Source organism: Pteropus medius, unplaced genomic scaffold (genome assembly GCF_902729225.1).
Source record: "Pteropus medius unplaced genomic scaffold, Ma_sr-lr_union100, whole genome shotgun sequence".
Lineage (NCBI taxonomy): Eukaryota > Metazoa > Chordata > Mammalia > Chiroptera > Pteropodidae > Pteropus > Pteropus medius.
In genome coordinates, this window is record NW_024342467.1 from 9180372 (window position 1) to 9201492 (window position 21121).

General features: G+C 36.8%; 1 protein-coding gene across 3 annotated transcripts in view; it reads left to right on the forward strand.

Moving 5' to 3' along the window:
• Window positions 1-21121, forward strand: part of ITGB8 (integrin subunit beta 8) — a 73008-nt gene that overhangs the window by 10310 nt on the left and 41577 nt on the right. For all 3 annotated transcript variants that reach the window (XM_039862499.1, XM_039862500.1, XM_039862501.1), the window contains exon 2: window positions 15386-15471. In XM_039862499.1, the coding sequence (XP_039718433.1) occupies window positions 15386-15471 (86 nt within the window). The remainder of the gene's footprint in view (window positions 1-15385; window positions 15472-21121) is intronic.

Below are 21121 nucleotides of genomic sequence, written 5' to 3' on the forward strand. Positions count from 1 at the left end.
GAATTCCTCAAGGAAGTTTTCACTGACCTTCCCTGTCTCCCCTTGAGGAGATTTATTCTAGTCATCTGCTGCCATAGCACTCTGCCGGTTCCTTTTCATAGCATATTTGTTAAGATTCTGTCATATGTCAGTTTTTGCTGTTACTCTATAAGCTTCACAAGACAGGTAACTTATCTTTAAGACCCTGAATAATGCCATGGTCAAAGCAGGTATGACATAATTACCAAACAAGTCATAGATGGATCGATGCCATCCAAATCATTACAACTTCCAAAATCCTTAAGAAGTAGAATTTCCTGCTTTCTATTCCCAGATGATAATGTCCTTTCCTCTTCTGACCAAATTATTGCCCATCCTCTTCCTCCTAATCAAGAAATCTTTTAATAATACTAACAGAGCTGCCCATAAGAATGTGAAAAACAGTTCTAGTAAAACCCAGGTTACCTAGAGTGCATGTGAAAGGTGGTATTTTAATTAATTAAATCCATGGTCACTCATATTTTGACTCTTTCTTTGAAAATCTTTTAAAGATGTAGTTGTAAAATTTCCTGTCTCAGTAAGTACAGCATTCAGACTTTGAGATTTGAGGAAAGCCTCATAGTTATCAATAGGTACTGGTATATATCAATAAATCAAAAGGTAATGCTTGAGCACCTACTCAGTACATTTGGCATTGTGCCCATTGCTGTGGGAACAGAGGAGATGTAAGATACCATGCAAATGGGACAGTTGGGCTGGGGAACTGTGAGTTCCCCACAGTTCACAAGGACGCAAGGGAGTGAGGTGAGGCTCAGGTGGGCAGTCTAGGTCATTAGTGCTGCAGGGCTTTAGACTTTAGAATCAGACAGGTCATATGTGTCCTGGCACCAAGACAGAAACTTGAGTCTCTTTATTAATACTTAGTTTTAATTTTTTCCTATGCTTTAGCAGAGAATTAAAGTGTATAGCTTGAGTAACTGAAGGTTCCAACTACTTAGATTTTACTACACATGTGGTTCACCTTTTTAGGCACAGTATATTCCTAGAGACTGTCATACAATGCATCAACATAAAGCAAAATTCAGACTGTATCCTGTATCCTAATGATACACATGATCACTTGCACTGTTTTTACCTATTAGTACAAAGTATTAAATGAATGTGTAAAGACAGGAAGACCAGAAGTATACATATTGATTTCTCAAATGAGTAAAGTAGGGATATCAAGTGGCAAAATTCACTTTGCCACTTTGAAAAAAATTGTGTTATATGTGAGTGTTGGGGAGCAGTACAGAATGGCCAGAGGGAGTAACAGAAGCTTCCCAAGAGTGACATAGAAATAAAGAGACAGAGACAGATAGAAAGAGAAGAGAGAATGAGAGAACATAGGACAAATTTGATCAATGCAGAGGACACATGCATGCATTCTCTCATTCAGCAAATAAGCACTGAGTCTCTACAATGTGCTAGTAAATATTGCCGTAAGCCCTAGGGTCAGGGCAGTGGACAAAACAAACAGAAATATCTGTCCTCATGGAGTTTATATTCTAATGAGAGAAGGCAGACCTTAGACAAAATAAATAGAATGTATGGCAAGCTAGAAGGTGCTGTACATCTGGCACCTTCTGTAGAGAAAAAGCAAACTCAGATGGTGAGTAAGGAGTAGTGGAGAAGGAGATGTAAATGTGACGTAGATGAAAGGACTGGAAGTGGCAAATTGTTGGTGTCTGGATCCTGGAAGGAGTGAGTGAGATTGAAAGACAGGTGGTGTTCAGAGAGGGTAATATGGGTTGCAGTTACTGCTAATTTCAAGGTCTAAAGCAATGACCATGGAAGCAAGTAGCTAAATCAGAGTGGAGGACAGAATAATTGGAGAAGAGAACAAGGAAGTGAGGCATCCAGGTATTGCAAAGATGATCTGCATATATTACTAAAATTGCCAAGAACTGAAATAAGAGTACTGCTGGAGAGTGTGATAATAAGGAAGGAGTCAAAATTGTCTAGAAATGAGAAGGCATCACCATGGGGTCAGTAAATGCCTGAGTTCAGAGTTGGATAACCTAAGTTCAGAGTATAAAAGCTGCGATGGGGTTAGGGATGAGGGAGGGAGAATGCTCTGGCATTGGCAATGAGAACTAAGGAGCGGGGCTGTCTGCCTCTAGGCCCAGCATTGTGAAAGTTGTGGGAGAAACATCAACCATTGTTCATGCGGACAGCAAGAGAAGCCAGTCCTCAGGGGAGGGCCAGGTTTCGTCAGAGCAAGAAGGAATGGACTATGAATTTTGGAGAGCAGAAGGAGAGAGATTCTGGAGTTGTAAAGGAGTGCCCATGGGGAAAGAAGAGAGATTGTATAGAGTCTATAGAGGTGAGAGCACGTAGGGAAAATGAGGGGCGTCTGCAAGTCTTAGACTCCTTAAAGGGTCGACATAGAGGAGGAGAAGTGAGATCAGTGTTTGCGTACTCAAGGTAGATAGAGGCAGTGAGGCTCTGACTGCTGAGGGGAGGAGGTTCTCAGGCTTGTTCTTCATTCCTATGAAAGGAAGGGAAGAGTTCTGAGGAAGCCTGATTTAGTTCTGGTATGATGGGATTCACTTTACCTGATCTCCTGCCAAATGGGAGACAGACTTTCTTTGGATGCCCAGGGAGACCCTTGACCCCAGATTATAAAGCTGGTTGCCAGAAGGTGGCACAACCCAGCAATGTTTTGAAAGGGTTTGATGAAGTCTTTCCAAACAACCTAACGTCATCTCCTCCCTGGGGAAATTTGCTTCTTGCTAAATATATTTTCATGTATGTCACATGTAAATTATATACACACTTGCAAAACACATGACTAACTAAATAAAACACGAATAACTAAATAACATACATACAAGTAACTATAATTCAATGTGGAATGTAAGGATCACGATGCAAATTTTTAAAAGGATTTGAAAGTGGAAAGATCAGCTACATCTGAAGAAAGCAGGAAAAAAATGTTGGCAGAAATGTGTGAGATACGTGTCTAAACTGGATACTGAAGAACTGGAAGGGCTGCAACAGGGGGAAATGCCTGCATGCAGGGCAGGGACGCATGCACATTGGTCATGATGTAGGGCACTTGGGAGAAGTGAGGGAGCGAGAGTTTGCTATAGATAGATTTGTTGAACTTTACTACTCAGGTGGCAAGAAATAAACCATTGAAAGCTTTTTATTTGATTGTTTAGTAGGGTAGTAATGTGATATATTAAGGGCTGTGTATCAGGAAGTGAATCTGGCAGTGATGTATATAAAGAATCTTAGTGGTAGATACCCAAGGTAAAAGACTGTGAAAAAGTTGTGAATAATCAATAATCAACAAAACAAGTGATAAATAATGAGTCTAAAGAGGGTTGACGTCCACTAAGGGAAAGATGAATGCTATGGATACCTAGGTAAAAGCAAAAAAGTCTTGGTGACCGACGGGGTTACAGGGATTATGGTAGAGGGAGGAGTCAAGATTGACAACAAAGATTTAAAGCAGAATAACCAGGAAAATAATTTAATTAGCAGAAATAAGTCAGTCAGGTCAGGAAGAGCTACTGGTGGATAGGAAGATGATTTTTACTTGACACTTGCAGACTTTGAGGTTGCAACAGGAGTCTAAGTGGGATGCCCAACATGTTGTTGAAAAGTCAAGACAGAAGCTTGGGTGAGAGTTTGGAATTGCAGATACTAGTTTGGTGATCAGATGCAAGGAGGTAAACTTAAAGTCATGTTAGTTCATGAAGCCAACAAAGTGTAGTTTAGAGAGATGTAAAAAAAGCCAAAGATATAAAAAGATAATTAGTTGTGAAAATGGAAGAAGGGACAGAGTGCCTACTCACTGTTAAAAGACAGGGGATATTTAAACATTGCTAAATACTAGTTGCTAAATGAAATTAGGAAATTATTGTCTGTCTTGGAGTGAGCAGTTTACTAGACAGAATAATCCTGGCAAGGAGGAAAACTCCTCCCTTTGAAAAGAGAACAAAGACAATTTTGAGTTAAAAAAAGTAATTTAAATAGTCTAGGTAATATCAAGGTAAGGTTAGGGTCACATCTTAAGTACGAAGAATTGATGGAAGTGTTTGGGGATTTGAGGAGAAAGAATTAGAGTAGTAAAGGTGAGAAAGGATGATGGAAAATCAATAAGAGATGAATAAAGCAAGACCCAGGGGCTACATGAGGTAAGAAAGGAATTTTCTTAGAAGAGACCCAATCCTTAATGTGCCCATGACAGTGCCTTCTAAAGGCAGATTTAGATGCTAAGATTTAAGCTGTTGCTTAAGATGCCTTTTTTTTTTTTTTTTTTGCTTTTACCTAGGCACCTACGCAACATTTGCGTCTGACCTAGTTCTGTTTATTTTCAACTTCATATGTAGAATTGTTGGCTCAGGAGCCTGCCTTCTGTCCTATCCTGTAGCTCCGCCTGAATTTGTCACTCATTCTGTTTCTCTTTGGTCTTTGGGCCTAAGAACTCTTTCATGGTTTCTTGATCCAGTGGCCCCTTTTAGCTCATGAGAATTCCCTGCCACATTCCTCTGGTTTCAGAGATTTCCAATGACTCTGTCCAAGATGGAAATAGGGTGATGTGGGGATGATTTGGGTGATTACATGGAATCTGATGAGGCAGAAACCGTCAGCAAGGTGATAAATACATTATAAAATTTAGAAAAGTGTCTGGTGATGGCGAGGTGGGGAAGGGCATGTTAAATATGAGCTGTGAACTTTGCAAGAACAAAAGCTGATACTGTTGGGCGGTGGGAAGTGGGGCAGGACCCTACAAGCAGCCAGTGAGAGTGAGGGGAAAATTAAAGCATTGGTTGAAGATTTACCCATAATGATGAACTCCAATTAAGCTGAGATTTAATAAGGGAGAAATAGTAGCTGGGCCATTTTGGAAAATATGAAGAATATGGAATGAGAATTTCACAGTATAATATGGAGTATAGATTAGTTCATGATATAATATGAACATTAAATGCCCTGAATTAACCAACTCCATGGTGATCTGTAAGAGAATATCCTTGTTCTTAGGAGCAAGCAGACTGTGAGGTAAAGCACTGGTAACTGATATATACCTATAAAGAAGTACCTAGTCAAATATCAGCCAATAAAATTAAACTGGGAAATTATTCACTGAAATAGTTTAAGGTAATTAAAGTATTATAGAAGATTACATTTCTATCCCATAAGGTAGATAAATGAAAACTTTTTTACTAGAATTCAGAATTTCCCTTGCCTGAGCCCAAAAGTAAAATTTACAATGCTAAATTAAATCAAATGTATTGATATGACTTACGTCAAGAAACTGCATCTTTTAAAGTGTTTATCAAGGGGTTCTGACAAATGTGTAGACCTGTGAAACTACTGCAACAATCTGCATACAGAACACTTCCGTCCCTCAAAACTTTGCTTATGCCTCTTTGCTGACAATGTTAAAACATAAAACAGTGAATGATTCTGTATTACTGGGCAACTGATATACTTAATTGATAGGGTTTTGGATGGCCTTTTCAAATAAATCTATTATGTTATAATACATTGCATCTTAAAATAGTCTCATAAATTAACAGAATTATATATGCTATAAAGCAAATGTTCTCCACCCATCATGTCATTATAATTCATATTCTGCTTTTTAAAGTGCTTTTACAGCTCTGTGGATGAATACAGCACATAAAAAAGAGGAGCATTTTCCCTACTTCATCAGCAGGGAAGCAAAAAAACAACAAATTTAAATTATGAAGCCAAGGTCAGAGGATAGGCAGAGAATAGAACAAGTTGCCTGCTTCCCTATTCCTGGTTTGGATTCCAGGGCAGAACTGGAAACTCACAAATGGAAACAGCAACTACGAACACCATTTCAAGTGCTTCTGCCTCATTAGCATGCAGCCCACAGCCATCCCCTGGCAAGAGGTTGGGGAAACACGGTTGTAAAAGGCGAAACACTCCCCCATGCTCAGAAAGTGCCAACCAATCTGATTCAGGCAGTTGGTACAACGTTCAGGCTGGGGCTTTGGTGTGAAAACTCAGAGTTTCCTTGTGCATGGAAATAAGATGAATTTTGAAAAGGGCATCGAAGTATTTAGGGAGGTCTTTGGCACTAAGGACAGAAAACAATCCTGTGGGAGGAAATCTAATACCCTCATCTCTCAAGTAAGACTGATGATGGGAAAAGTAATGACATACTACTAGTATGAAAGAATTATCTTGACCTACATGGGAATTATTATTAAGGACAAATCATAGTACAATTAGCAAGTGTTTTTTAAATCATACTTTGGTATAACTGTCTTTGTGGTGTTCTCTACTGCATATAGGACGGTGTTTAAGAGAAAAGGCTCTGTAGTCAGCACTGGGTTCAAACTTGGTGTCTGTACTTACTAGCTGTGTGACTTTGGGATGAGACTTTGCCAAAGGTTTAGTTCCCCATCTGTAAAATGGACACGGTAATGCTTTCCTCATAGGAATAAAATTTCAATAAGATAATACACATAAAGTGCTTGGTACAGGATTCAAAACAGAGTAATCACTTAATAAATACTTATTTTTTATTTTCTCTAATTTTATCTATTGTATATATATAGACTTGATTTTTCAAGTGGCAGAATCAAATATAAATATCTTTTTACTCTTTAAGATGTAATTACAGGAAAATCAAATGCTAAATAACCTAAAATTCACTCTGAGTTTTATTTTATTTTATTTTTTTACGTAGAACAAAAAAGTCTTTATAATATAGGGTATCTCTTTGCTGCTCTAATCAAGTGCACACCTGCATTGTGACTTTAGTTTTAAAAAATATAATGTAGAAATTGCATTCCTACTATCCTAAGGCATTTTTTTTTACCTCCTTAACTATAGCATTTGAGGTTTTGACATGAATTGCAGTGTGATTTTTTTTTTTAGGGGGAGAAAGGAAATTCATACCTGCCAAGAATTGGAGAGGAAAATAGGAAGAGCCCCTGGAACTCCAGTATGTTAGATTAAAAACATTATTTAGAGGAACAGAGTGGGAAACCGGTGAATATTTTGGCTTTTATAAAAAGGGAGTGTGCCTCATAAACAGGACAGATGGAATGTATGGAAAAGTTCCAGATAAAACAAGACACAAAGCACATGACTAATATTGCTTTTCCAAGTTAGACAAATGCAGCTTTAACCAGAATTTGCCTCAGAGGGGCCTCTGGAGCCCTCCCTGAATCTTAAGATTTTGATCCATTTTGAAGTTCCAAGTCTGAAGTAGGAAAGCTATTCTGAGAGATGCTGTGTTTTGACCTCTTCTATCTTCCTGAGTTTTTCTTGCTTTCTCACAAATTCCCACCAGGTGAGTGAGTGAGTGTCAGAAGACAAACTGATGTGCTCAGGTAAAGGAGCAAAGGCAAAACTAAATGTCATCCTCTTCAGGGGTGATTCTTGCTGTATGCTGAACACCTGCTTGCCCCACCTAGAGAAACTTCATTGTCTAGGAAATAAGAACCACCAAGTCATTTTCGAAGGCAAATTTCAAATATTCTTTATACTCTTTCATCTCTTTCCCACATCGAAGAATATATATCAAGATGTAGATAGCATGTAACCTAAAAACAAACAAATTTTAACCAGCTTTCTGCATTGTACCTATCTTTCAAAACCTGTCAGCCACCCCCTAATGCATTTGCGGCTTCAGTTTACCTGAAGAGATCCAGTTTATACCTGTGGCACCAGTGTAACTAATAGCGCCCACCTCCTTTCAAGTTAAAAAGTGTACTCGTGTAGAGTATAATTTATACAATCATCTAACACATGCTCTAATCAGAAGTTTTTCAAAACAAAGTTGACGAAAATGTGTGTAAATGAATAACAATGAAAGGCTGTGATATGACCCCCCCAGACCAGACTTCTTGTGATAGCCTGTTTCAACACAAATGAGTGACATCAGTGGCTTCACGATAGTTCTTTTATAAATTCCGTCATGAACTAGAGTTTTGATTCGTGCCATCTCAGTCCATCTTAAGTTCTAACTCATGTCGGGACTGCCCCAAACAGGGCAGGGCAGACTAATGGAATGTGTAGCACTACCTTAACATTTCTTAACCTGCCCAGCATTCAGAGTGGCTTCCTCCCCCACCCGCCACTTTGGTTCACCAAAATATTTATGCTAGCATAAAACCCTGTTGAACTCACATAAATTTTTTGCTATGTAACAAAGGAGGTTGAAACTTGTCCCTGAAACATAAAGATTACACATAATAAAAGCCTTATAAACCCGGTTAATGAGAAGAAAAGATAAAGTGCTGTATCTTAACACCGGCATTATAAGGAAGTTCTACTAAGTAAGAAATTACTCAGTATTATGCGGGTAGGGGTAGGGAAGAACATTCGCTGACTTGAAATTTGATTTAGATCTGAGTAATGAGAAAAAAGTGAATTTGGTCATTTTGCCTCTGATAATGGTAGTATTAAAAAGTGCTAATTCAATTCAGTATCATTCCATCATATATTCAGAGTTCTTTAGAAAGAAACTAGACTTGCTTTAAAACAAATCAGCAGAACTGTACAATATCAGAAAATCAAATGTAAGGAAGTTTGTCACTATAGGTATGTTTTTCTTCACACTAGGAAACATCAAGGTGAGTTCATACAGATGTGTATCATTAAGTAAATATAATTATAGTACCTTTTGCAATAAATAGGTTTTGGAAATGAAGATTATTTTAAAATAAAAAATCAAGAACTATCAAAACCTAAGAAATTAAACTGCCAAATTAATCTCAACTTAGCAGATCGCACATTTATTGAGTGAGTTCCAGGCACTAGGCTCAGATACTGGGGATAGAGAGAAAATATCTGATTAAGTCCCTGTCCTCCAAGAAGTGACAGCCTAGTAGTCTTACTTTTCCAGGAAAAAACAAAACATGGAAAACATCTCTTCGGAGTGGATGGTACTTCATGTAAAGTAATGTTACGCTTAACATTTCTAAAAAGCATTTACATTAGTCCTGCTCAAGTCTTTCTCTTATTAATTTATCCTTCAAAACTCAGGTGAATTTTCCTCTTACATTAAAATGTAGGCAGCAGCTCCACAGTGATGTGAGTGGCTGGGGCCCCCATTTCCTTTGCCACCCTTAGCATTGGCTTCTATGAGAAAGGCTCCCTGGGGTCTGAAGATGGGTGCTGTGGGTCTAAACATCCTTTTACAGGGCTGGTGCACCATTCCCAGCTAGCTGCTCTGAGTTCTGGCCATTAATGGCTCACAGCTGCCACCTCCTCAAAAGAACTACCCTTCACTAAAGCAAGCCAAATTGCTGAGATATTTGGGGGTTAATCCAGCCTATCCCCACAGCTCCCTCTAGCCTGCCCTCAGCCAATGACAGATGATGGGAGGGTATAAAAGCCAGACCATCCCCCACCTTGAAATGAGACAACTTTGTGGTATCAATTGTGCACCCAGTTCTTGGTGGAATCAGGCTGAGGGCAGACTTCAACTGCAATATCTTTGCTTAGCACCTTACTCTGTCCTGACCTTACCTTACTTCCTTTCTCAATAAATCACTCGCCAAGAATCTCTATCTCAGGTTCTTTCTCTGAGGAGTTAGGACAATTAGTTTTTCTTATAATACCCTCATTCCCTTCCCTTTCCTCTGAGCCACTATGTAAGAATTAACATTATTATACCACCACCTTATGCTCAAAATATATCTTCGGACTATCAAACTTAATCACTGGAATAGCTAAGAGAGAAGACAAGAAACAAATCTGAGCTGTTTTTCACTAAACAAAAATATGAGTATGTTTTTTCAAGTGTAAGTAGAGGCAAAATTATTTAGAAAAAAATGGTTTTCCCCATATACTCATGTTCATTTTCATGAGCTGAATGCTTATTTGCTACAAACTTGAAACTATGGTAGAGGCAGAGGAGAGGAATACTCTAGGCTGGCTATTGCTGCTAAAGAGTAGTATTTTCTGAATTTATAATTTAGTAACAAACTACAAATGTTAAAATGAATTTTTCAACTAACTACATATGAGTACAGCTGAAATATGCATTTGCTGAAAAAAAAATATTTTAGTGAGCTGAAGTTTTGCCACAAATGTATTATTCTAATTATTATATCTGCTTCTTTGTCTATTTCAACAGTAAATTATTTGCGTCATATATTCTAAACACTAAGTAAAAGAGCAAATGAAAAATGCTAATAAAGAAAGAATGCAATTTTGGATTGGGTTTATATTAAGTCCAAGGGAAAAAAATCTAGGAGAAAGAGAAATGCAAGTGGTTGTACTATTTCCTTGCTCCCTCTGTTTTGAGTTACAGCCTCAGGCAATACCATCCCGGATTCTTCAGTTTTCTACTCGTATCCACCTTTTACAAAGAGCTCCCCACGCTTCCACCTTTTCTCCCATGCCGCTTTACTTAATCCCTATTAAAATTTAACTAACTTTTTGTTTCCTTCCTGTGCCAGCTTTTCCAAGAAGTAGCTCCAACCACCTGTTTTCTCCCTATATTTTTTGTAAGGGCTTTTAAGAAACAGTTCCTAAATCAAAACTTGGAATAACTAGGTAATGGCAAGTGATTAGAATACTAATCTATTTCTTCATTTTGATTTTTATATCAAATGATAGCACGTATTAAGTTTCTGTGTAAAAGAGAGCTCTCAATAATCAGGTAATGTATTTTGAACATACCTGCAACATCACATAGCCATGATACACATCTAGAACAAGGAAACCCCAAAGTTATTCCAAACTTTATTCTATGTGTGCTCAAATCGCCTAGTTTTGACTGTTATCAAAGTAGAATATATACTTGTTATAACAGTGTTTACTTTGTTATTTTTTAAAATGGAAGTGGCTTTTATAATTATCCAAATTGAATTTAATTTGTATAGTAAATGCAATTAGGAAAAGGATACTGCTTGGAAAAAATGCATTTCTGCATTTTTTACAAATCATTTTGTCTAGGAGAAACAGGAGAATCTAGAAAGATTGATACTGACTATTAAACACTACAGTTTTTAAGTTTTAGTTGTTCCTTCTTTTAGATAACTATGGACAGCCTTTAAAGTCTATCGAAACTTTGTGGCATATACTTTAGAGTAGAAAAACATTAAAAAACGTTTTCTAAAACTTTCACTTGATCTGATTACTTGATTTATGGAAAGATCTCAGTCTAAACAATGAATCTTCTTCTGGAGGTTTTTAATTTTTTGAGGGGTCCATTTTCTTTCTCCTTTCACTTCTATAGATTAAACATTCTCAAAAGGATATGAATAAACACATCATCTAAAACAAAGAATACCTAAGTGAATGTCATGAATATGTAGTTTCCTGATTTCTGTGTACTCTATCCTGTTAATAATGGATATTTATTATACTTCATGACAGACAGTTATAGAGGTCAGTTCACATGCGTCATAAACATTTAATTCTGGGAAATAATTCAAAAGTTATTCAGATTAAGTCAGTGTTCACTTTACAAAATATAAACAACATGAAGGTGTTCTAAGAGATTTTCAGAAATCCAATTATAGTCATGCCAAAATTGTATTTGTAATAGATTGGACTGATGTGTGCATAATTGACTATATTAGCTTTTAAGAATAATTTTTAAATAGCTAAAATAAATACAATAACTTTTAACTTAATAGTTATTTTTCTATATTAGCTATATTTTGAAAACTTTGCCTTTATGACCTAAGAGAGCTTAATTTTAAAGACAAATTACATTTACAACAAATTTAAAGACATATAATACCTTCCTTTTTTTTAAAAAAAGCTGGAATTAAATACATATGTATATATACATATATACATGTTTATATATATACATATAACATAGTATTAATTATAACAACATTACAACAGACTCTTTTCTGAGTGCCTACTATACCCTAAGCACTATGCTCGGCATGCTTATACTTGCTTATTTCATCTCATATCAGTATTTTGATATAGAAATATAATTAACACTGTGTTACAGTGGAGGAAATGGAACCTAAGAGAATTTAGGTAACAAGCCCAAGGGCATCTAGCTACCATGGAATGGTGCTATGAAAATTTAGAACTTTGTTCCCAGGAACTGTTTACAATGTTACTTCATCATGTCTGTTACCTCCAGTTGTAAGAAACTGAGAAAAAAATAAGACGCTCAGCCCATGATCATAGATCAAGTAACAGAATTGTTCATAATAGACACACTTATTGACAATATGATGTGAAATCCTCTACTTATTTCAATCATGGCAGCACATTTTTTCAATGACATGGGGTTTGTGAGGCACTTAGGACTAAAGAAATTGGTACAAAATAGAGTTCTGAGAATATGTGGTTTATAATATTATCATTCTGCTTCCATTGGCTTAAAGATTTATATTAGGACCCACAAAAACTATCCTTAATAAAAATGCAGTGCTAGAACATAAAGAACAAGGTGTTTAATGCCACATCACTGGAAAAATAGCTGGAAAGCAGCTACCACTATCATGAAGGGAAGAACCACTCAGGCACCACTGCTAATGAGGTGTCAGCACTGAGGGCTGCTAGGAAACCACCTCTGGAAAGCAGTCTTCCTGCAATGCTGCATCAGGGATGCGAATGAACAGAGTAGACCCAGGGGCTGATGACAAACCACCACTGTCTGTAAGCAGGAGTCATGCATTGATGTATGTACAGTGTAGGGATTTCTATTTCCACAGAAGTGTGTGTGTGAAAGACAGACAGACACACACACACACACACACACACACACACACACTACTAACACAGAGTGACAAGTAACCCCCATAGTAGCATGGCCATTTAAAGAACTGCTATCATTGGTGTGATATTTTCGTGTTACTTGCATGATTTAAAATTAAAATCCTTAAAGTTCTGTTTACCAAAGTGTATCTGGCTTATCTTCTGTAAAGTCTAACCATGACACTCTCCAGCAATAATGTTTGACACTATTCCCATGGAGTTCAATTTATGGCCTTCCTCCAGTTCTGGAGATCCATAAGCCCACCTCTTACATATCTATTTATGGGAACATTTTTCCTGTAGTTATGGAGACTCAGAAATGCCAGCCTTGGAACCTAGGCAGTACTGACAGAACCAAAGTTTCTATCCCTCTCTGTCATCCTCTTTACGTGTCTGAAGCTTGAGAAAAGAGGTTGGCAATAGAACTTTTTAAATAAAACAATCAGAAAGTAGAATATAAAGAAAACAGATTTTTCCTTGTAGATTCAGGATTTACCACATGTGCTATGGAAGTAGGAGCCTGACTTGAACTTGAATCTGGGTTAACTTAGGACAAAGTCAGAAAATCATTAGAAACAAAGACCAGAGTCATAGAATCGCCTCCTTTGCTTCCATGAGAATGTAATCTTAACTGCCAGAGCAAAAGTCCTACTTATTCAGTAAAAGGCTTGGTCAAGTCCTATATGTAATAAACTTAATTCCATGTTCCAGTTGGGTCAAGTTTGAGAGTCGGTAAAGGTCAAGTTTGGCCTGCAAATGTGCTTGACTTCTAGAACTAAATTGGTTTTCTTTCTGGGAACAAAACTGAAAAGGTCACTCTCTCTTCTGAATACTTTAGGAATAAGCACGTTTTACAGTTTTGCAGCCTAAGCAAGATGGAAGGTTTTTAGGCTATGGTGTCTTCATGGTTAGATGACCACGTTAGTAGTAAAGGAGCCCAAAACGTTAGCTATTTTTAGTCCATGGAATTCAGGCCAATGAAAAAATTCTGGGCCACTGCATCTTGATTAGTGAAGAAGTTATGAATAATGTATTTTAAAAGTTGATATAAAGCAAGGACAGAGGGCACAAGAGGACACAGAGAAGAGATAACAGAACAGCAGGGGTGTTAAGGAAGGATACTTTTAGCTGAACTCACTGGTGTCGGGAAATACAGGGAAGAGTGCTCACTACCACCTCACTTAGCACCTTTCTGCTATGATTAATCTCCTACAGTTCCTCTCTTTTATTTCCCCACTGCCAAACCCCACCCCATGCCACCTCTTCTAGATCAGAGCTGTTTTAACCCTGTGTCTAGAATGTTGGGGCAAGTTCAGAGAGAAGAAAAAGAAAAACCAATTGAATGAGCACAGCTAGAGATTTTGCAGGCTGTACTCCATTTCAAACTACCATGTCCATGTGTGATTATGCACACACATGCTCTTCTTTCATGTCTATTGCATTTTTTAAAAGAGATAAACAGAGGTCAGGAGAAACAAAATGAAATGGCAAAGAGACATACTAGACTGACCGCCTCGAGGGAGCCATCTTTTAACACGCCCTCTTCCCCTCCCCACGACCCCCTGCCCTCCAAAGCAGAATGAGAAGCTCCTCCTTACGTTCCCATAGTTCCTTGGTGATAGCTCTCTTATTATGCTTCGTTATAACACTGTATTTTATTGTTTGCTTACATAGTTCTCTTCTCACCTGGACTGGGAGCTACTTACAGCCAGGTGTCTATGTATATATACTGTGTGCCTGTAAGCGAGCTGGATAGAACGCTGTGCTTTCCAGTGTCCTTGGGACATTTCATAGTATATAGTAAAGTATGGAATATAGGAAGAATATAGAAAGCATGTGATCGTTCCACTTAAAACTCATAATAAAATAATTTACAACACACCGTTTATCTTATTTTATGTGTGTAAGTCTATAATGATGAGCCTCTTTTTAACAGTATCAGTAGTTAGAGGCTAGAGAAATAAAGGTAAAGTTTCCAGGCACAACTATGTTAAAATGTCACAGCCAAGTGTGGGTATCTATGGAAAAGTGAACTGGTCATGATCTTAAAGTGATCCAGCAGAGAAATGAAATTAGATTAACTAAAACAACTCATCCATTTTAACCACTGTACCTTTAAAATAGTGAATCATACCATTATATCTGGTTCTGATATTCTTCAAGACAAAATAATCAGTATTAACATAGGTTAATTACACTATATGTCCATCAAGATTATTTCTCAGAAAATTCATTCACTATAACTCAACATAGATTTACATGTTGAGACTGAGGTCTGCATATGATTATTTTTACAGGAAAAATTCTAGATCCAAAAACACCTCATTGGTTCAGATAATATGAAATACAGTGAAACTTCAGCACACTAAAAAACTTGGAGGGTCCTCTACTACTGCAGCAGAATTCAATCCAAACCCCAAAACTTAACTAAAATCACATTTTTACCACCCTCATTTCCCCAAACCTTTATAAATAACCAAACAATAACTATTAAGGAAATGTGGCCTCTATTAATTGCAGTGAGCAGGTAAATTCTCCCCAAAGAAATTATATATTTTTTGATGTCATGTACTTAAAACCGTTGGTCAGTTTGTTTCAGCTTTAAAATACATTTTAGGCTAGAACTGTATATACTTCCAATAGGAGAATAAACCATAACGCCTTATTTTATCCTTCATTGCAGAAAACAATAGATGTGCATCTTCAAATGCAGCGTCCTGCACCAGGTGCCTTGCTCTGGGTCCAGAATGTGGATGGTGTGCTCAAGAGGTGTGTCTTTTTCTTTGTTTTTCTTTTCTTTTTTCTTTTTTTTTTTTTTGTTCTTTTCTCTTTTTCTCACAGTTGATATGCTCTCTAGCATAATTTCATTGCCCTAATATTCTGTGCCTTGAAGGTACATAAGGAAAAAGAAAGATACTGATGAGCATCAGGGAAATTTTATTTGGTTTTATGCTTGGAAACAGCATATCTGGATGACTATAAAATGTAACATTTTTATTAGGAAAATTATGGTAATTTTGAAATGAAGTGCAAACCACTTTATGTTTTCCATCTGTTCTATAGAGAAAATTGGCAAACACAGATAATAAATGTGCTAGGTCAGTAGGCTTTGTATGAAATTCTTGTTGTAGCTTGGGGCATTCGGTTATATATCCAAGTTGGATCCTTGTCTTGTATTTACTCGCTTATTAAAGAAAAGCAAGCTAATTTATTGGTGTTTCATTCTTTTTTATTTGAAATACTTGGAGAAAAGTGATTTACTCCATTTCATAACACTGTACATCAATTCACTGGTTACTTATGGAAAATGGGGTGCTTTTCTTTTGACATGCGACCCTCTTCATGAGCTATGTATACATTTAAATTCTGTGGAATGGAGAATAATTCAGAAAATGTTTATTGTTGAAACAGTGTTTTTATATTCTAACAAGAGAAACATATCCCAATAACAAACTTTAGTAAAACAATTATGACGCATTCCTTCTTTCTTGGCTCTAAAGTTGTCTTGTGAGTATTGTTTTGGTGGTGGTAATCTTCGATCAGAACTACTTCATATAATTTATGAAGAAGAAACCATCTACTAATTTGGAGTTTCTTTTAGGAGATTACCTAGGTAATTTTATATTTATTTATGTAGTCTCTGAGAATTGGAACAAATAGATCTTTAATGGCTTTTTGCCTGACGTAAAGAAACATCTCTAGCTTTTTGTTACTGCTTGCCCTTATGCATCCCTCAGCAGGAAAAAGAAAGCTGGAATATAGCAAAAGATGGTGAACATTACTTTCTTCTATAAAGAAAGTGAGTTAAGAGACAGGGGAAAGGTTTACGAAACCGTAGCCTGCCAGGTCTCAAAGTAAGCATCCCTCCTACTGACAGCCTGAAGCCTCCGTTAATATACAATGGGCTTTCAGAGTGAGAAAATCAGATGTCACTCAAAACTAAGCAGTGCCTCGTGAGAAGCCATGGAGTTAAGCAATGTTATAGAGAGGACAATTCCAGAGTTTCTGGGACCAATCTCATCACTTCTACTTCCTATGAGCCAAATGACCAGACAGAATTCACTCAGTTCTTTGAGCCTCATCTCTATAACCTTGAGTTTGGAGTTTACTGCCAGATTTTTCTTTGTCAAGAATGTTTTGCAGCTTGATATTTTCTGACCCTTACCTAGTAATCCACTTTAGATTTTTCCTGCATCACTGAGGAAGATCCTTAGAGTTGTGAAGTTTGTGCCAACTTGACATTAGTTGCTAAGAATTTTAGTGAGTGTAGTTTAGAGAACTTTCAAAAGATGGTTCAGAAACCCAATTGTCCACTAAATGCAATATGCTGGCCATATAGAATGTCAGGTTCCAGAGGGACCTCTTCTCCATCTCAAACCTCTGCTGGCACAGAAAGTCTGGAGAGTCACAGTTAACAGGAGTTGCAATGTCAGTCCTGCCATTGGAGGAAGGATTTTGAGTGTTCAGGGGAACGGCTGGTCAAATAGAAGGAAGTAAGCCAAGGGGGAAGGTGACTGCCTGCTCAGAGAAGGCAAACTTGTCTGCTGTTGGTCAAATCCTCCTTAAGGGATATCTTAGAAAATATTCAGAAATGACTTGGATGTTCAAGTCCCAAAATATTCTGTGTAGTGCAAGGTGGTCTAATTTATGTGCTGAAAAAGTAGGCTCTGACATGAGATCAGCTTGGATTCAAATCTCAGTTCAGTTTCTAACTGTATAAATGTGGACATGTTAACATAACCCATTCTGAACCTCAGTTTTCCCTAGATCTAAAATGGAAATAATAATTGTAGCTATGACGCTCTTCTGTGAAGATTAAGTGAAACAGTATGTGGGAAGCAATTTGGACACAGGCATTACTTAAGAAAATGGGAGTTGTTACTATAAGAACTTCCACGAAAGCTAGAAAAATTCATTCAGGCTTGGGAAACTCCGAGAATTGCCTGTGTTAAGAATATAACCTCAGGGGAAAGAACCAGTGTTAGGGCCAAGTCACTAGCCTATTATTCACAGAAAGAGCTGTCCACATCCTACAAGCTGACCTGACATCATCGAGAGGAAGAACGTAATGGTTGATTTTAAAAGATCGCCCACCACTTACTTAGGCATATGTAACTGATGTCTTTTACTTCTCAACTAGCAAGGGTCAAGGAAAGATGCAGTTTTCCTCTGTTCACAATTAGAGGAGGTAAACGGTAACAAATTATGTCTGGTTTATGTAATTTTCAAAGCTGGTCAAAAGTAAAAGATTGTTAGAAAATTTACACAAGGTATACTCAATTTTCCTACATTCTTGTAAAGCATGTTAATCTGTCGTTTTATATATTTTACCTTCTTTTTCTCTCCATGCTACATAAAAGTAATTTAAAAATATTTAAGATAGACAGAATCTCATTGATATTACCTAGTTTAATGCCTCGTGTCCCCTTTACCGTATATGAAAGACTTGACAAGTTTCTCTTCCTCTTCTGTCTGATATGTCGGGTACAGGTTGTGATTGCATAGCAAGAAGTTAGAGAGCAGTCTTGGAGCATAATTACACTAAACAAAATATGATGCAAAAGGCATTCACTGTCAAAAGGAAGATGACAGAATTCTTTCATTTCCATGCAGATTGCCGAATTTGAAAGTCAGAAGGACTCAGAAACGAGTAGGAGAAAACACTTTTCTTATCTCTCCAGGTTATTATATTAAACAGGTAAAAGTAACAAGTGACAGAAAGCCAACCACAGCAACTTCGACCTGGGCTATTCATTCTAAATAGGTTTTAGATGCAGACGACTGAAGTATGAATTCGCTTGAGTGTTTCTTGAAGAAAAAGTAAAACATAAGGATTAGAAGAAATTAAAATGACATCAAATTCCAAAGATTAAAAGGGTGTGGCATCGAATTCTTTTCTTTTATACGAAGTGGAAAGGAAGCCACAGTGGGTGGGGGCAGCATTCCATTCCTTGTTTTGATGCCATGGTCTTTTCTTCTCTTTTCAAATCGAATTGTCAAATTGGCAGTGTTTTTCTTAGTTTTTTTTCAACAGAAGTTCACTACTTATTATTATTTCTGGCCTCTACACTTGCCTCCTTATTGTTCCCTGCCCAAGCGAGGCATACTTCTTTCTGCCTGGGGGCACTTACACAGTATGTTCCCTCTCTGCGTGATTTTTTTTCCCTGCAGAAGTCCTTGTAGTTCACTGACTGAGCCTTTACAGTTTTGTTCAGATGGCATCTGACTATCCTATTTAAAAATGCAAACAACATCCCATCCCCTTTTTAAAATTTTTTTAAATTATAAAATTTGGCATATTAGCTTCAGGTGTAGAATAGTGTGCTGATTCAGACATTACAAAATAATTGAGACTACTTTGCCTATTTTAGCAAAATGATTTGACATTTACAGGTCAAATGACATAGCCTGATGTACAGTCACAGTAAATTTACCATAGTCCTTTCTTTTCCTTTTTATATATACAAATCACAAAATCTCTGACTATAAAGAAAACTCAGAATTATTTGTACTTTATTGCTTTCCTGACTTGAAGGCTTGGAGTTTTTACATTTGTAAAACACATGTGGCCCTTGGTCTCTGTCCTGTCATGTGAGGCATGGATGAGCACACATGTACCAAGCGTTACGCACCCTCAATATTCCCCAGGCTCTGGGACAAGCGAGATCTTCCCCCCAACCTAGCCTGAGGCTTTCCGAAAGAAAGTTACACATATGATAGCAGTCTATGCCACCTTTCTCTGAAGACCTCCAAGTTGTTTATAAACCAAATCTCACATTCGGTACCTTGACATTTTATCAATAGATACGATACATTTGGATACAAGAAATTAAAGATTTGAACGTTTTAAACTTTAGGCAAAATCTAGGTGTATGGTCACTAGCAAAGCAAATCAAATGTTTCTGTTTCCATGAAGTCATTTGCCAAATGACACCTCGAAACCTTGACTGTAAAGAAAATATTCTCTTTGTCTTTTAATTATATTTATATTACAAGAATGCTCCACAATCAAAGTCAGGATCAGTACTGCAGAGTCACATAGTAAATTTTTTTTAAGTTTTGTGGGCCACATACTGTCTCCGTTGTATATTCATCTTTTTTATTGTTTTACAGCATTTTAAAAATAAAAAAAAATTTTTAGCACTCAAGCCAAAAAAAACCAGACTATGGGTTGTATTTATCCCACTGTTCCTCGTTTTCCAACCCTTGTTCTAATTTGAGATAGGAATTAAATTAACATCCTTGAATGAATGTTTATATATTGCCTATCACTGTCCCATCTACTTACTCACCACTGCCAGGAATGTCCCTGTTCATAATTAGTGATCTCATATTTAACTAACATTACACTTGATAATCTCTTTTCTCCACAACCCTGTGACATTCTGTATTTCCCCTAAATTAACGCCCATGATAATTACATTTACTTGCTTAATGGCTGAATTCACCACTGGTCTATTCACTCTTTGATAAGAACTTTTATCAGTCTTGTTCCATTTTGTACCCTCAGCACCTAACAAACTTCTGTCTCTGAGTAAGTTTTCAATCAACATTCTTTGACTGAATAATTAATTGACTAGAAACACGATTCTCTGAATCAGCTGAACTAAAAGAGGAATGACTGAATGCCAGATCAAAACAGCCAGGAAGATCACTGAAGTATCTAGCTAACGTGTAAGCAGATATTCCAAATAATTCAGGCCAACATTATATATAATAAAACATACTCCAGACTTTTCAATACATTTCCTGTTCTTAGGGAAAAAATGGTTACATGAAGAATAAAATATTAATATTTTTCTCAATCAAGATAAATTTTAAGCTTGCTCCATTATTTCTAAGTATATTGGATGGCTGTTGGATAACCATCAACTAGCCAATGGTGAATGGTAATGAAAGTTCCAGATTCAGTTAGAAAATCAGGAGAATGAGTTGCCATCTTCTATCTCCTTGCCTCATTATGAGCAACTTCCTTGGTTTACTAAATTATTTACAGGCTGTTGTGTGTATAAGACATTGGAGGATTTTACAGTCTAAGAAATGTATGTTTCCAATTCATTCTTTTATGAATTTTCTGCACCTAATTAGGCATGTGACTTCTGAGGATTTGCTCCCATATTCCAAACATAATAGTATATAATAAACATACCAGTTGAATTCTTTGAGAACTAAGGGTTACTTTTGGAACCACTGATTGGTCTATTTTGGCTAAATTTTCTTTTGGAGCAGTCTTCCCAAAGTAAAATATTTAGAAAGAATTAAGTTGGTATAATTTTACAGTGATCGGTTAACAATATTTAAAGTACTTAGTTTAAGTCTCCTCTTTAATATTCATTTTCTTCTTTTTAAATAAGATTTAAAAATTAAAGCTTTATTTAATAAGACAAACTTGCCAGAACTCTTATTGGAAATATGAAGC